The sequence below is a fragment of the Protobothrops mucrosquamatus genome, unplaced genomic scaffold (genome assembly GCF_001527695.2).
Source record: "Protobothrops mucrosquamatus isolate PMUCROS unplaced genomic scaffold, P.Mucros_1.0 scaffold48, whole genome shotgun sequence".
In the NCBI taxonomy this organism is placed as follows: domain Eukaryota; kingdom Metazoa; phylum Chordata; class Lepidosauria; order Squamata; family Viperidae; genus Protobothrops; species Protobothrops mucrosquamatus.
In genome coordinates this window covers 1,462,749-1,480,468 of record NW_015386430.1, presented here as the reverse complement: position 1 = coordinate 1,480,468, position 17,720 = coordinate 1,462,749, and the positions used below count along the sequence as shown (strand labels likewise).

General features: G+C 38.1%; 1 protein-coding gene across 1 annotated transcript in view; it reads left to right on the top strand.

The window, feature by feature from the left end:
• Nucleotides 1-17,720, top strand: part of PDE1C (phosphodiesterase 1C) — a 244,100-nt gene that overhangs the window by 30,375 nt on the left and 196,005 nt on the right. The window contains exons 2-3 of the mRNA XM_029283292.1: nucleotides 9,495-9,545; nucleotides 14,515-14,686. Of these exons, the coding sequence (XP_029139125.1) occupies nucleotides 9,495-9,545; nucleotides 14,515-14,686 (223 nt within the window). The remainder of the gene's footprint in view (nucleotides 1-9,494; nucleotides 9,546-14,514; nucleotides 14,687-17,720) is intronic.

Genomic DNA, 17,720 nt, shown 5'->3' with positions numbered 1-17,720 from the left:
ATATTTTCGGGAATACTATCATATAAACAAATATGGATTTTCTAGTTTTTTTAATTCAAGAAAATTGGAATGGTGTGGTATACTACCATTTAAACTGAACAGAATGGAGAGAATTCAGAGCATCAAATTGCTATGATAGCTTGAAAACATTTAATGTGGCAAAATCAGTTTTCTACATAACCTGCTATTGAAATATCTGTCATCCTTTGATTTCACCTCTTCAGCAAGTTGCATTTGTAAATATCTGCCTTTGAACATGAAGATTTCATGAAGCAAATTGGAAAAATTATTGAGATTTCTCTATGCCCATGAAAGATAGATGGTAGAGCAGGTCAAGTAATAATAGAGGAGGACCAGGAAGTGGAAGGGAGGGATGTAATTATAAACCATCATCTATTTTATATTAAATTGTTTCTTTTAATTATGTATCTACCTGTGAGATATTTTATATCTTTGTCAGCAGAATTAATAATAAATTAATCAACATAAATACAATTGTTACCAGCCAAGTGTCAATAGCTGGTGCTATATAACTTCCACAACAGTAACTTATCTCAGAGCTGAAAAGCTTCTGTTTTAATGATCATTAGAGCTCAATTAATAAATAACTGCAGTGATGATTTCTACTAAATAGGATGACACATGATAAAACCAGAACTATACTTGTTTTAGATATATGTCTAGATTTTCAAGGAAAAATGGTGCTAATAACAACCACCTCCTTCATGGATTACTGCCTTGTTGTGGCGAAGGGGCTTGCATAACTCAATGAAGCTATGAGCTATACAATGCAGGTCCACCCAAGATGGACAGGTCATAGCAGAGAATTCTGACAAAAAGGGGTTCCACTGGAGAAGGAAATGGCAACCCACTCCAGTATCTTTGCCATGAAAACCCCAGTACCAAAAGGAAAAAAGATATGATACTGGAAGATGAGCCCCTCAGGTTGGAAGGTGTCCAATATATTACTGGGGAAGAGCAGAGGGCTAGTACTAATAGCGCCAGAAAGAGTGAAGCGACTGGGCCAAAGCTGAAAGGACGCTCAGCTGTGGATGCATCTGGTGGTGAAAGGAAACTACAATCCCCAAAATGACAGAATGATCTCAGTGCGAATCCAAGGCAAACCATTCAATATCACAGTAGTCCAAGTCTATGCCCCAACCACTGGGTGCTGAAGAGGATGAAATTGATCGGTTCTATGAAGGCCTACAGCACCAAAAAATGATGTCCTTATCATCATGCTAAAGTAGGAAGCCAAAAGATAACCATCATAATAGGCAAGTTTGGCCTGGGAGTACAAAATGAAGCAGGGCACAGGCTGATAGAATTTTGTCAAGAGAATACAATGGTCACAGCAGCAAATACTCTTTTCCAACAACCCAAGAGACGGCTCTACACATGGACATCACCAGACAATCAACACAGAAATCAGATTGACTATGTGCTCTGCAGCCAAAGATTGAGAAGCTCTATACCAGTGGTGGCGAACCTATGGCACGGGTGCCAGAGGCGGCACACAGAGCCCTCTCTGTGGGCACGCGCGTCGTCGCCCCAGTCCTAGGCCTTCAGCTGGGTTTTATAAAACCTTTTCGCTTTAGGCCTCCGCTGCCATATGCAAAAAAAAAAAAAAAAAGGTTCAATCAGTCAATTTCAACTTCTCTCGGGAAAAAAGAAGTTCTTGCAAAGTTGGAATTGACTGATTGAACTTTTTAGTCCCACCCAGTCTGCTGTTATCATTGCAGCCACGCCCACCCAAATGGCCACGCTCAGCCAATGGGCCACACCCAGCCAGTGGGCCACACCCACCTGGCACTCGACGATGCATAAGTGGGTTTTGGGTTGCAGTTTGGGCACTTGGTCTCTAAAAGGTTCGCCATCACTGCTCTATACAGTCAGTAAAAACAAGACCAGGAGCTGACTGTGGCTCGGATCATGAGTTTCTCATTGCAAAATTTAGGCTTAAATTGAAGAAAGTAGGGAAAAACACTAGGCCACTCAGGTATGAACTAAATCATATCCCTGATTAATATACAGTAGAGGTGACAAATAGATTTAAGGAATCAGATCTGACAGGGTGCCTGAAGAACTATAGACGGAGGTTCGCAAAATTGTACAAGAGTTAGCAACTAAAACCATCCTAAAGAAAAAAAAATGCAAGAAAGCAAAATGGCTGTCTGAGGAAGCTTTGCAAATAGTTGAGGAAAGAAGGGAACAAAAGGCAAGGGAGAAAGAGAAAGATACACCCAATTGAATGCAGAATTCCAGAGAATAGCTAGAAGAGATAAGAATGCCCTCTTAAATGAACAGTGCAAAGAAATAGAAGAAAACAATAGAATAGGGAGAACCAGAGATCTCTTCAAGAAAATTGGAGATATGAAGGGAACGTTTCATGCAAAGATAGGCATGATAAAGGACCAAAATGGCAGGGACCTAACAGAGGCAGAAGAGATTAAGAAGAGATGGCAAAATTACACAGAAGAACTATACAAGAATGAGCTTAGCATCCCTGATAACCGTGATGGGGTGGTCACTGACCTCGAGCCAGACATCCTAGAATGTGAAGTGAAATGGGAAATCTGAGCAACAACAAAACTAGTGGAGGTGACAGTATTCCAGCTTAGCTATTTAAAATCTTAGAAGAAGATGCAGTAAAAGTGCTACACTCAATTTGCCAGCAAATTTGGAAAACTCAACAGTGGCCACAGGATTGGAAAAGGTCAGTTTACATTCCAATTCCAAAGAAAGGCAATGCCAAAGAATGTTCAAACTATCACCCATTGCACTCATTTCACATGAAAGTAAAGTTATGCTTAAAATCCTACAAGCTAGACTCCAGCAGTATGTGGATCGAGAACTTCCAGAAGTACAGGCAGGATTTCGAAGAGGCAGAGGAACTATAGATCAAATTGCCAACATACGCTGGATCATGGAGAAAGCTAGGGAGTTCCAGAAAAACATCTACTTCTGCTTCATTGACTATGCTAAAGCCTTTGATTGTGTGGATCACAACAAATTGTGGCAAGTTCTTAATGAAATGGGAGTATCAAACCATCTTATTTGTCTCTTGAGAAACCTATATGCGGGTCAAGAAGCAACAGTGAGAACTGGACACGGAACCACTGATTGGTTCAAAATTGGGAAAGGAGTCCGGCAAGGCTGTATTCTGTCGCCCTGCCTATTTAACTTATATGCAGAGCATATCATGAGAAAGGCAGGGCTAGATGAATCAAAAGCTGGAATTAAGATTGCCGAGAGAAATATCAACAACTTAAGGTATGCAGATGATACCACTCTAATGGCAGAAAGTGAAGAGGAACTAAAGAGCCTCTTGATGCGGGTGAAGAAGGAGAGTGCAAAAGTTGGCTTGAAACTCAACATCAAGAAAACCAAGATCATGGCATCTGTCCCTCTCAATTCTTGGCAAATAGATGGGGAAGAAATGGAGGTAGTAACAGATTTTATCTTCCTGGGCTCCAAGATCACCACAGATGGGGACTGCAGCCAAGAAATTAAAAGACACTTGTTCCTGGGGAGGAAAGCTATGGCAAATCTAGATAGCATACTAAAAAGCAGAGACATCACCCTGCCAACAAAAGTACGTATAGTCAAGACCATGGTTTTCCCAGTTGCAACATATGGCTGTGAAAGTTGGACCATAAGAAAGGCTGAGCGCAAAAGAATTGAGGCCTATGGTGCTGGAGGAGACTCCTGCGAATCCCCTGGACTGCAAGGCGATCAAACCGGTCAGTCCTAGAGGAGATCAAACCTGACTGCTCTTTAGAAGGCCAGATCCTGAAGTTGAAACTCAAGTACTTTGGCCACCTAATGAGAAGGAAGGAGTCACTGGAGAAGAGCCTAATGCTGGGAAAGATTGAGGGCAATAGAAGAAGGAGACGACAGAGAGTGAGGTGGCTGGATGGAGTCACTGAAGCAGTAGGCGTGAGCTTAAATGGACTCCAGAAGATGGTAGAGAACAGGAAGGCCTGGAGGAACATTGTCCATGGGATCGCAATGGGTTGGACATGACTTCACAACTAACAACAACAATAACAACCACAAAAAAATCTCGTCTTAGTAATGAAATCAGTTTTGAATTTAGCACAGTGATGATGCTGATGTGATGTTGATACAGTTTAAAGTTAGTTCTGGTTTCCTTTGGGAAACAAACAATGGAAAAAAACCACCCAAAGGGTTTTTTTTTTAATTACCAGAAAGATTTTCCGTATCAACAACAGAATTACACAGAGGGTTTGGATCTGTCACAGTTTTATAATGCTTAGTAGTACTTTCATAATTATACATGCACAATACTTGCATATTTTGACCTTCTGTATGGGAAAGATGCTACAAATAGACCACAGGGTGAAGCTAAAAGCTTGCAACACATATATTATGGAAGAAGTCACACAAAAATGACAAATGCACTCTTTCCAGTGGTGGGATTCAAATATGCGAACAACCGGTTCTCTGTGTGGATGCCACTTCCGGAAGTCCATTCTGGACCTGGGCAGCAAAAAATTAGCTACCGGTTCTGCTGAAGTGGTGTGAATTGGCTGAATCCCACCACTGGCTCTTTCACTGGCTAGTTTTCTATTTGCTAATGCTGGCAGTAGGCCAAGAAAACAAGAGGCTTAAGAAAATAATTGTCTCCAATCAACAGCACATTTAGTGAACTGTCTAACAGCCAGACATTAAGTATACTATTTAGTTATGTACTCTACATTATCTGAGGATAGAATTTGGAGATATTGATATTTCTTTAATGTGGTTTGATGAATCATTGGCCATTAATTCCAAAGGATGTAATTCTGTATAAGCTTGGGAGAAAATAAGCCCCATAAATTACATATAATGATTCTCCCAATTCTGAACTACATAATTCTTTGCCACTTACCATGCTGGCTGGAGCTGCTGGCATTGTAACTCAGCAACATATTCAGGGCTAAACGTTGTCTATCCTTGGCCTTGGTCTAATGGGGTTATGTCTCAGTAGAGGTGCTGAGCACTGTGTTTTTAGTTAAACAGGATGTTAAGAGCTGTGGTGGTAGAATGTTTAGAATGCAATATTGCAGGCTAACTCAGCACACAGCCAGGAGTTTGATCCTGACCAGCTAAAGATTGACTTAGCTTTCCATCCTTCTGAGGTTGGTATAATGAGGATCCAGATTGTTGTGGGCAATATGCTGATATTTGTAAACTGCTCAGAGAGTTCTGTATAACACTATGGAGTGGTATATAAGTCTAAGTATTATTGCTATTAATACTGTAGGTCTATAAGAAGCAAACTGTCTAAAATGTTGTATGATATGCAATGTTTTGGAAAATAAGCAGAGATTGCGCAAAAATTATTTTCAGGAACTGTAGTATTAACAATTAAAAAAACCTGACCTGAATTTCAAATTCATACTATATTTCCACCTGCCAGTTTTTCTTCAGAACTAATGCTTAAAGATGAAATGTGTGGTAGGAAAATGAGATATATGAAAAACATGAGGTACTGTAACTATAGGACCATATATCAAATCAAAGTGATTGAAACATCATGACCTCCTATGGTTTACACCATGCTAAAATACAATCTAAATAATAATAAGAAATGTTGATTGTTTATTGCTTTATTTATTTATTTATTTATTTATTTATTTATTTATTTATTTATTTATTTATTTATTTATTTATTTATTTATTTATTTATTTATTTATTTATTTATTTAACTAAAAATAGACTAAAGAGACAAGAGATTAAAACAAACTAAAAAAAAACCCCACAGGTTTAAAGGAAAGATAGAGTGGTGGCTATGTTAGTCATTTCCAGCCAACAGCTTCTTCTTCAGGGCCCCATGCCAATCGGCATAGCCAAGTTATTTCCTGAAGACCAGAAGGGTGGGGGTGGAGCTCAGTTCCTTGACTGAGGCGGTCCACAGTAGACCTCTTCAAGCAGGAGTCATGAGTCTAGAAAAACTCTCAAGTTGCGCACCAGGCCTGTCTGGGGTTGGCCCCACCCCATACAGAACTAAAGATGAGCAATGATGATAAATTTCCTGATCCCATGGTTCCGTGTATCCATAGCCACTCTGTCTTACCAGGGTCATATCTAACAAAATGAAATTCAATTGTGAGAAAAGTACGGTTCTACATTTAAGTAAGAAAAGCCAACTGCACAGATATAGAATAATGGTACTTGGCTCAATAGTAGCAATTGTGGGAGGGATTACTTGATGATTACTTAAATATGAGCCAGCAGTGTGCTGCAGCTGCCAAAAAAGCCAACACAGTCCTAGGCTGCATTAACAGAGGAATAGAATCAAGATCACCTGAAGTATTAGAACTGCTTTATAAAGTATAAGGCCACACTTAGAATATTGCATCCAGTTTTGGTCACCACAATAAAAAAAGATGTTGAGATTCTAGAAAGAGTGCAAAGAAGAATAACAAAGATTATGAGGGAGGTTGGAGGTTGGTAAAACATATGAAGAAGTGTTACAGGAATTAGGTATATCTAGTGTTCTGATATCTAAGGGGTTGGCACAAAGAAGAGGGAATCAACTTATTCTCCAAATTACCTGAAGGCAGAACAGGAAGCAATGGATGGATACTAATCAAGGAGAGAAGCAATCTAGAAATAAGGAGAAATTTTCTGACAGTAAGAACAATTAATCAGTGAAATGACTTGCCATCAGAAGTTGTAGCTGCTCCAATACTGGAGCTTTTAAAAAGATTTTGAACCGTAAGCCATAAGTCCTGCTTGACTAGAAAACCTCCAAGGTCCCTTCCAATTCTGTTATTCTGTTATAGTTCATGTATATGTTAAAAAGGAGTAGAGACTACCAAGCTCTACCATACTCCACAAAGGGAAGCCATCGACTGGATGTCTCATTCCCTGTCCACTCTATTGGAATTGACTGCAGAGAAAGAAACCCAACAGCACCATACTGCACCACCCAATCCCAAACCCTGTAGCCAGTCTGAAAGGATACCCTGGTCAAATGGTATGAAAAGCTGCCAAGAAGTTGAGGAGGATGAGGATGGATGCTCTACTCCCAACCCATTCTTGCCAGTGATCATCCATCAATGCAACCAATGCCATTTCTGTACCATAACTGGCCCGAAACCTGCCTAAAAGGAGTCTAAGACAATCAGTTTCATAATTCATTTACTTCATTTTGTATGTGCTTCCTCTTTGTACTGCCATTTTTTTTCAAATAAGATTACATTGAAATTTCACAAAAATGTTTTATCCCTGGGAAAGGAACTTTTCTGAGTTTCTTTTTAGTGCCTTTCAAAGAAAGAATTTCTTGCATTTTTTTCTCTTTATAATAGTTTTGAGTGTACTATTATAGGAGATTATGGTGGGTGATACATCTATTGTTATACACTAACACCTTTTCATCCCTTGATGGTTTCTTTTGCTGCCCAAGCTTGTGATGCCTCTCTTTAGGATTTAATTAAGGTGAAGGAAACCAGGGAGGCTGCAGACCACTGAAGAGAAGACTATACAAAGAAAGACAAATACACTCACAGAAACCCCAAGGACCCCTTGTATCTAAAGTGCAAGAACATCCTATTTCACACATAAGAATTGCATATGAAACCAGGAAAAAATAACTTTCTTTATAGCGCTAAGGAACAAGAAGGATAGAAATTATGGCAGAGAAAAATTCCAAATAGAAAATTATGGTACGTGTTCCCATCTCCAAAGCAAAATCATGACTCATGTAGGGTCATGCCATTGTGTCTTCCATATTATTCTCAGTTTAACATCCCCCCATAAGTAGTTTAAAGATTCTCCTAGATGAACTTAATTTTTGCTAAGGTAAAAATACTGAGAGTATACAGTATAGTGCTAGAAAGGAGAAAATCACCGAAGGCTCCAGAAAACAGCATTCATTTCTTTCCCCAAGAGAGTCTAAATTGGCTTCAGAAAATGTTCTGTTCATGATGCTAACATTTGAGAACAAAAGCTTATGAATTGTTTGCAAATGATTAGTTTTTTAAAAAGGAAAAATGAAGCTCTTGGTCATCTGCTAAGTAAATCTGCTGTTTGTTTTGCATCTAAGCACAACATTTTCTTGTGATGGAAGCAGTGTTACTGGTTATCTTACTAAACTGTTATGGAGAAAGCTGATATGATTTTCTTCTAGTGATTAAGTTAAAGAACAGAATCTAAAATAATTCAGAAAAGGAGATCAAAACATCTCCACAAAAAGGATATAATAGCTTTCTCTATTCATTACATCAACATAAATAAAAAGTCTGTTACAATCTCTTTTGAAATTAGCCTCACTGAATTCAGAGGATTTACTGCCAAGTTAAGTCTGTATAAAATTAAGCTGGATTATTGTGTCTTTCACTAGCTGCTGATGGGGATAGTTTATTTTTTCTTACAGAACAAGTAGAAAATCTATGATTGTTCAGATTACTTCCAGGTTCTGATGACTGATTAAGTGTCACCAAGTTGTTGATTGTTAGTGACTACGTAGGTAGAATTTCTCCATGACAATCTGCCTCTAACTTTGTCTTTCCTTCTACTTTCTCCAGTATTAGAGAATTCTCCAGAGAATTGGGTCTTCATATAATGTTTCTGAAGTAGGATAATTTGAGCTTGATAATTTGTGCCATGAGTCAAAACTCTAGACTGATTTGTTCAATGATTAATATATTTCTTTTCTTGGTGTCTATGGTATTCTCAAAATCTTTTCAAAGACCAAAATCCAAAAGCATCAATACTAAATGCACTTATGACTGTTGCAGTGTCCCCACGGTCACATAACCAAACTTCAGGTGTTTGGCAACCATTGTGCATTTATAATACTTGCAGTGTCCTGTGATCATGTGGTCATCATTTGCAACCTTCCCAAATGACTTCCAACAAGCAACGTCCATGGGAAAATTCATAGGGAAGATGACAAATCACGATCATGTAACACCTCACAGTGATTAGCTTAACAACCATGGCAAAAAAGATCATAGAATTGGGTGCAGTCATGTGATGCCTCACTTAATGACTGCATTGCTTAACAACAAATTATTTGGTCCCAATTGTGATTGAGAGTCAAGGATTACCTTTATGAAACAAGGATGCTACTTTTTACCAAACCATGTATATAGATTTTTCAGCTGTGACATGTGTATTCTGCTGGCTCTGCATTTCTCTTTAATCTAAGCTTAATTTTCCTTTGTCATAAAAAAATATATATCCCCAAATATGGAAGTAAGTTGGCAAGTTTCTGCAAGTTTTTAGCAGATGCGTAAGTAGGAGAATAACGAACAAAGAAGCACTGGGAAAGGAGGAACAGACTTAAATATAACCTCCATTTATTTGGGAATACACCCCAATGAATTGAGTAGAGGATAAGTAAAAGTTGAGTAAAAGTGTTTGGGATTCTATTTTAAACATGCTACTTATTATCCTGTCTATTGGGATAAAAGGGATATTTATCATATTTCTCAAGTACAGCATATAGAGTTTACTAAGAAAATATTTTCTCTTTTAGTTGCAAATGAAACCGGAGACAAGAATGCTCATCCCCTGTCGCGGTTTGCTAGTAAGTAGCTTAGCCTGTTAATTTATTTCCTAAATGTTAGTAATAAATATATATTTGAAATGAGAAAGAAAGCCACAAATTCTCCTTTTCTCTAACATTTTAAGGACATGATGATGTTGATGACAACAGTGATGATGGTGATGATTCCTACTATCTGTCCACTAACACAGGGGTCCCCAACTCCCAGTCCGTGGACCAGTACCGGGCCATGGCATACCAGTAATTGGGCTGCACAAAAAGCGAAGCCCCATGTGTGGCATGCAGGCAGCACACAAAACCACGCACCCTCCGGTCTGCGGAAAAACTTCTCTCCCCACATAACTGGTCCCTGGTGCCCAAAAGGTTGGGGATGCAAATGGAAGAAGTCAACTGCCCAGCTTTACAGCACATATAATTTGAAAAATAACTTGAAGGAAAGTGTCCTGACTGAAGGCATTTTTCACCAAGATTTTGGGGATCCTGAGATCCCTCTGGCTTCTCAAAGAAAAAATCCTGTCCTTCCTCTAAGCCTCCTTCTCTAGGAGTCCTGTCATTGAGTAGGGAATTCCATAAAGTGATTTGTGGACAGTTGTTCCACACAATTCAGGTCCTAGAAAAAGGGGCTTGGAAGAATGTTGGATGACAAGGAGTGGAGGTTTTAGAGTATTTCCTATTACATCCTATTTGCTCTTCCAGAAGACATTTGGAGACACAGTTGTGGTTCAGTAAACATACTTTCTCTTCTTTGAAAGACTGGCTAATTCACATTCAACAATAAGGGAAAGCTGGACATTTAAATGACTCCTATATAGTAAGAGAATGAGAAGTGCCAGGTCATCTGATTCTAACTTTCCTGATATGAAGGCAATTTGCTGTATTTCACTGTAGTTTGCAAAAAACATTTCTAACTTTCCACCAGTAAGTATGCATCTGCAAATGCAGGTTTCACTGGGGTTTTTGGGAAACAGTTTTTAAACCAAAGGCGAAGGTAACATTACTAGACTTTGCTTAAAATAATGAATTTTATTCTTTTGGCAATGAGTAAATGATCGTGTGTATTCAACAGTACGAACTCAATAGATACAGTAGATGCAAATAGATGCAATATTCCTACGAAGTCACATGGTGGCAGTGTTACTTAATTTTAAACACTACTGGCCTGTCACATTGTCTACACAAGTTAGTTAAACAGATTTACTCCCTCCCCTCTCTCTCCATGTGTACATTCTGTAGCCCCTCAAGACATAAGGAGATTTATTTTTTAAATTTGGGGATACGACATAGTGAAGTTATCAGTATGAGGAGTAATAAGGTCAAGTGGCTAGAAATTCTGTGGATTTCTTTCTACAGCAATTTTGAGATTATGTGAAAAAATGCATATTTTAATTCTATAATTGAATAATTTTTCCAAAACCATTTTCTGAATCTAGAATCTTCAAAATGACGTTGGAGCTTGCCAGTACACCCTTAGAAGTATCCCTTGGCAGGCACCAAGTTCTCTGCCTGATCTGACTTCATTATTACTTTATAGTAATATGTTATTAACATATGCTCTATGTTAACATAAATGGCCTCTTTGATCCCTCTTTCAAACCAGAATGTGGACCTAGGCTGGTTTGAAAGAGGGGTCAGAGAGGCCATCTACATTAAGACTGAACAGCCCTCTCTTGACAGAGGGGGAGGGATAGAATGATTATGGCAAAAGAAAGCAAAGACAGAAGTAACAGTAATAAGTGCAACAACTGGAGCACATATACCAATGGCATTGACAAAATTATTGTCTGTCAATCAAGACAAAAGGGGGGAGGCATGATAGCAGTATCCCAGTATTTGAGAGGCTGCCACAAAGAGGAGACAGTCAATCTATTTTCCAAAGCACCAGAAGGCAAGACAAGAAATAATGGTTAGAAACTAATCAAGGAGAGAAGCAACCTGGAATTAAGGAGAAACTTCCTAACAACAAGGACAATTAACCAGTGGAACAGCTTGCCTTCAGATGTTGTGGGTGCTTCATCGTTGGAGGTTTTTAAAAAGAGACTGGACGCTTTTCTGAAATGGTATAGGATCTCCTGCTTGAGCAGGGGGATGGACTAGAACAGGGGTAGGCAACCTTGGTTCTTTTATGACTCGTGGACTTCAACTCTCAGAATTCCTGAGCCAGAATGGCTCAGCTTGGAAACCTCTCCCTTTTCCCTCAGAAATGGCTGGCTCAGGAATTCTGGGAGTTGAAGTCCACGAGTCAAAAAAGAGCCAAGGTTGCCTATCCCTGGACTAGAAGACTTCCAAGGTCCCTTCCAGCTCTATTTTGATTCATTGACAATTACAAAAGGTAGCTTTACTTGGAACAGCCTTTGACAATATTTTTAGCACCATCAAACAACATCTGAATACCTCACATCCTTGGGAAGGACTCAATAGGTAGATAAAACTGCCAAATCCAGTCTAAACATAATAGGAATTTTAAAAAAGGAAGCTGGTATGATGCAAAGCAAGAACAAGTCACAAACATCTTTCTTCCTATATATTTTTATGCATGCCAATGGCCCCATAAGCTCTGTTACAATGATGGATCTTTTGTTTAGATATACTTGCCCAAGAAAAAAGATGCTTGATAGCATGAAGTATCCTGTGGTAACACTGTGGAAGCAAAAAGCTAAACAGGATGGCAGTAAACATCCAGATAAACTAATTCTTTATAGGCAGTTATGTTCTCTCTGGCAAACCCACAGCAGCAATTTTCTTTGAGTATCCACAAAAAGATCTCAAAATTGACCCAGAGAGACACACAAAAATGGGATCTCCAGCCTTAGGGGAATTATATGGCAAGAATATCCAACATTTAGTGCAGGGTTTTGAGAAATACTTTTCTTGGACTATAACACAATAACAATGTCTTCAGGTACAACTCATTTCTGGTAAGTATAACTATACAGTTTTCTTAACACTTAGAGAAATGGTGTGTAATTGTTTCCTTCTGGGATCTTTGTGTTTTTAATCCCTAATTTAGCCTATTTGCACATCACATGCAATGAACATGAAGAGAAAATGCCAGATTATAATTTTTAATTTTCATTCTCTGATATAAAACTTCACTCAGTGACTCATCTCTCTATCCATCCTCATCTCAAAAACTAGTTGGCCTGTTTTGAATTTCTGAGGTATCAAGGCAGGAAACCACTGTTCACTGTATCCTATTCTGTATGAGGGCTATTTACATATATAGTTTACAACTTTAGATGAAGATTGGTTAATTCCAGCTTGGTAATATTCTCAATTCTGGTACTTTTCAAGTTGTGTGTCATCTGCTTACATGGAAATGGCTTTGAAAATCATTTTTTGGGAACTTCCTTTAGCTAAATATTTTTAGAAGTCTTAATTCTGGTATTTTTCTATAGGTTCTGTAAGCCAACATTTATAAAGAAAAAAAACCACCTTCTACCTCTATAGTCTGCTTTGAATAATAACCTTCTAAGTTGGGTGCCTCTCTCCAACCACATTTCCCAATTCATAAGGATTTGGTGTACCGGTTCAAGAAAGATGGCCTTCAGTAAGGGCTCTTATCGAAATCCAATTCTGAAAAGAAAAAAACAATTATGAGAAAAGACAGGTTGTTAAGTGTAATACAAATTAATTTCCATACATCCAATTTCTCTGAAAATATTGCATGTCTTCTTCCTAAAGTTGATATTTTTTTCTCCTCTCTACCAAATTCGTCATATGAGTTGTTTAAATTACACATTGGACCAAAATAGAAAAGTTTGTATGTACCCTGTCTGGGTTGAAGACAGGTGAATCTGGATGGTAGTGAAAAATCTCAGCTGTCATGTATCTATTTCATGCCCATTGCAAGACCTCTCAGTGTTTCCTGAAGCAAAAATGACTGAATGGTAATTGTAGCAATGTAAAGTCATTTCTCTGATTAAGAAAGTGGAGTGATCTCAGACATTGGACATGTTAATCCTGGAAGAGCAGGCAGCTACATTTCACACATTTAAAGCTCATTTGGACTATCTAAATTGTAGTTTTCTTGAAAGAAGCATTCGCTAGAGAATCTGTCAAAGGCGACTGTCATTTAAAAAATATACTTCGTCATGCTTTTCCTGGTTATAATTTTATTGATTTAAACACAGAACTTCTGCATGTGTCTGTATGAAAATATAAAAAAGCATGTATTCTTTAAAGTGCTTGTAATGCAGTGAAAGTATTTTGTTTAACCTATTGTATTAGGAAATACATTTAAAATGTTATTCTACCTTATCTTTTAAAACCTCAATCCTTCCAAAATAGAAAAGAGTCAAAATTATGGGTTCTCTGGCTAATGACTTAATGTCCTCACCCACATTCTGGAGGCATTTGAAACCAATTCCCCACTCCCCACTCTTTTTAACAAAATGTGTGACTTTCAATTACAAGGAAGTTGTGCACCCCTGCTAAATTTGGAGTCTAATTTTCTTACTGTTATCACTGACTGTATAGACCAGAGGTGTCAAACTGCTGGCCTGGATGCATCATGCTGAAACCACACTCACCCCATTGTTGGCAATGGAGAAAAAGTCGTGATACGTCATGACACATCATGTGACATTGTGAGTTTGACACCCCTGGTATAGACAAAGGCTAGTGTGAGTTGAGGGACAGCAATATACCTAGAGGTCCACAAGATGGAATTATAGACTTTGATGAAGTCTCTTTTCTTAGAATGGTTGGACCATCTGACATCATTCACCAGATCAATTAGAAACATTATCTGCATTTGCACAGCATTCCATAATTCATTTTAATTTAGATTTTTTTTGTGATTTCACAAAAAAGCTGTTGAAATGTAAGTTTTACTGCAGTGCATGAATTCCAGAAAAACAATTAATTTATTCATCAAGTTAAGTCTGCTGATCAGTCCAGCCAATTTTACCAGTAGCCTTTGGCCCCAGAAAAGATAAATTTTCATGTTGCATTATTAAAATTTGCTTTGTCTTCTCTTTTATCTATTCAGGATCAAAATCTCAGAACTGCCTATGGAACACCATTATTGGTGGACTTACAGGAAACATCAAGGAGAAACAGAAACCAATGATCATCCATGATCCAAGACCTCCTGAGGAAATCTTGGCAGATGAGCTGCCCCCAGTGGAAAGTCCTGATGCACTAGTGAAAACTTCATTCAGGTTTGGTGGATAATACAGATGTACTTATTTTATCATGGAATTGCCTAACTTTCTGGGTAGACGGAGTAGTAGAGGTTTCTCTCGAGAATCTTTCAAAAATTGCTATGTAAGTAAGAGGATAATTTTACTGGAAAACCGTTATGATGATATTAAATCTGACAGCTTTATTGAAGGAAAAAATAAGCAACCGAGTAAGAACATTCAGAAAGAAATGAGAAACTATTGTGAATTCTGATCTCAAAGCAATTTTAAAAGCATACTGTCAAATTTGTTATGTTTTCCCTAGCTTCTTTTTTTGTCACTAGCTGTTTTCTGGCTCAGAAATATCTAACATTTGAATAAAACAACTGGATAGCATAGTAGTTAGTGTACCCCCTTTCAGCTGGGTTTCAAATCTTAGCTGGTACTTACCTTACCAGCAGGAGTCCTTTGGCAGAGATCTCCTAACCATTCACTGGTGACCTCACATATGAGATTGACACAAATTAGGAGACTCATGCCACCTCAGATCTTGCCTAGAATATCAAGGTCCATGTCAGATGTTTGGGGAACCAGGACAATCTGCAATAAGTGGGCTACTGGATGAGACAGGAAAACCTGAAAATGATGAAATGTTACCACCAGAGTAGACTAATGAAAGGGGACCTAAGTGAGAGTATATGAAATATCTGAGGGAATAATGGATGGACAGAAGAACTGCCTTACCAATAGAGTATCCTTAAAGTTTTACCAGCCTACCTCAAATGTGATAGTGACATAAATTAAAAGAATCATGCCAGCTTGGAACAATAAGTGGGTTACTGGATCAAACCATACATGGATGAGACAAAAGAATCTGGAATTGGTGGAATGCTACCATATCAACAGATCTAATGAGAGGGGATATATAAAACATATGAGGGAACTAAGATGGGCAAATTACCTACATTTACACTGAGAAATAGCTAGTTATTTAATACTTCAACATAATGAAGAGGAAGCTGCTCTCTTAATTGGAGATAGATTAACTACACACACATCTCAGACTTAAGAAGACCTGGAAGGACAACTGGATGTGCAGCCAACACCTGGATCTACAGTGAGGACATTGGGTTATCAATCAGACTACAGAAGTATGGCTGAATAGTAGTCAAAAGAGGGAAGGTAGTTAAGACTGATAAGGTGGAACCATTAGACCACACATAGATCAGCTGCAAATATCTCAGTATTCTACAGCCACATAGAAACCATAATGAGAAGGCAAGGAATAAACATCCAAGTACCATCAAATGACAAGACAGGTCCTGAAGAGCCAATTCAATGGAAAGAATATGATCCATCAACATAAATGGCCTACCAGCCATCATATATCCGGATGGTATAGTGAGCCGGCCAAAGGAAAATATGGAGACTGCCAGTGTGAAAATCCAGAAGCTTCTCACAATGTACGGATGGATATTTCCAATCCAGGAAAAGTGGTGGAAGGAGTAGTCAGGGCTCCAATTTCTATACTGGGAAATTGGTTCCAACCGATCCAATGAATGATATAAGAGCTCTCTGTCCAGAAGAGTGCAGTGCTAGAAACAGCTACGATACTGTGCATAATCCTCAAATTTCCAGACCTCTGACAGAAGACCTGAGATTGAGAAAGACATAATTCTCCCATGCAACTTACTAATACTTCATGTATTTTTCCACTGCTTCTTCTGAAATGTGATTTTTTTTTAATTTATCAATTTCTACAAACCTGGTGTTACCTAGAAGTTTCTCTTCCAAATAATAACTAGGCCTGTTGAGAAAACTCCAGGGAAGAACTTCTGGGAGCTTGAGGAAAGGATGTCCTTACCATTTAAAGAGAGAAGGACTAGTTTCATCTCCTTGTACTTTGGATATTCTTAGTTGTTTGAGGTTGCTGTACTTTCTCTGACATTTGAAGGGTCCCTAAACCTTTTAGCTTTCCAAAAGGTTCTCCCTAGCAATGGGCTAGGATGAGGTTTAATCAGGATGTTGGCTGAGTGGAGTGTTTTGCTTTTTTATTGGCTGTTATAAGCCACCTAGGCTTATAATGAGATAGATAGCCATGCAAGTTCTTTAAATGAATCCATAAGGAAAGAAGCTTACCCGAACAGAGAAGGTCCCATTTCTAAGTAAATAGGCAAAAGATATGGAGTGAAACTTACAAGTGGTGCAAAAAGAAAAAAAAAAGAAAAAAGAAAAAAAAAGAAACATAATGAAGCCACTAATAAATGATGTTGGGAATTTATTCTGATAATGACCTGTTTAGATGAAGATTCTTGTGTTAGTTATTACCTCAACTATTAGGAAGAATTCACCACTGCTGGAAGCAAAATCTTTATTGGATGCAAAATAGATAGGCCTTCAGTTGAAGAAAGAGGTGTTGCATCTTCAGTTTTCTTTTGCCCTTTTGAACTCCTGAAAATGAGATAAGAAAAGAAATAGGACAGGAAATCATTAGCATTATTGGTAAACTAGTTGCTGCCCAGTTTTAGAATTGCAGAGTTGACCCATTGGATGTATCAATATACAAAGCTGCAGAATTGTTTGATAGATCAAATAATTACAATATTTTAAATTGATATTTTAGTACCTTTAATAAACATTCACATATGATCTGTGAAAAGCTCTTTCTAAAAGAGGATGTACAGGGCACTTTAGTATTAAGCATTTTGGATTATCCTTCTTTACACTTAAAGAGTTCCTAAACCATGCAATAATCCAATTAGTTTTTAGTATTGGATGTCAGTATAACTTCTTCTCAGATTACAGCACGTTGATTGGGGATTACAAAGGGTAAATGTAGCCTAAATGTTGGAGATGTGGTAATTTAGATGCAATTTATTATCATATTTGGTGGACATGTAGGGATGTAAAGGCTTTTTGGATTAAGATCTGGTGGAACATCCAACAGATTTTTAAGAAAAAGATAAAATTTACACCGCAATTATTTTTATTGGGTATTATGGAAAATTTGGATTTTAAAGAAATGAATTTGATGCTGTACTGCATAACAGCAGCAAGGTTATTGGTCGCTCAA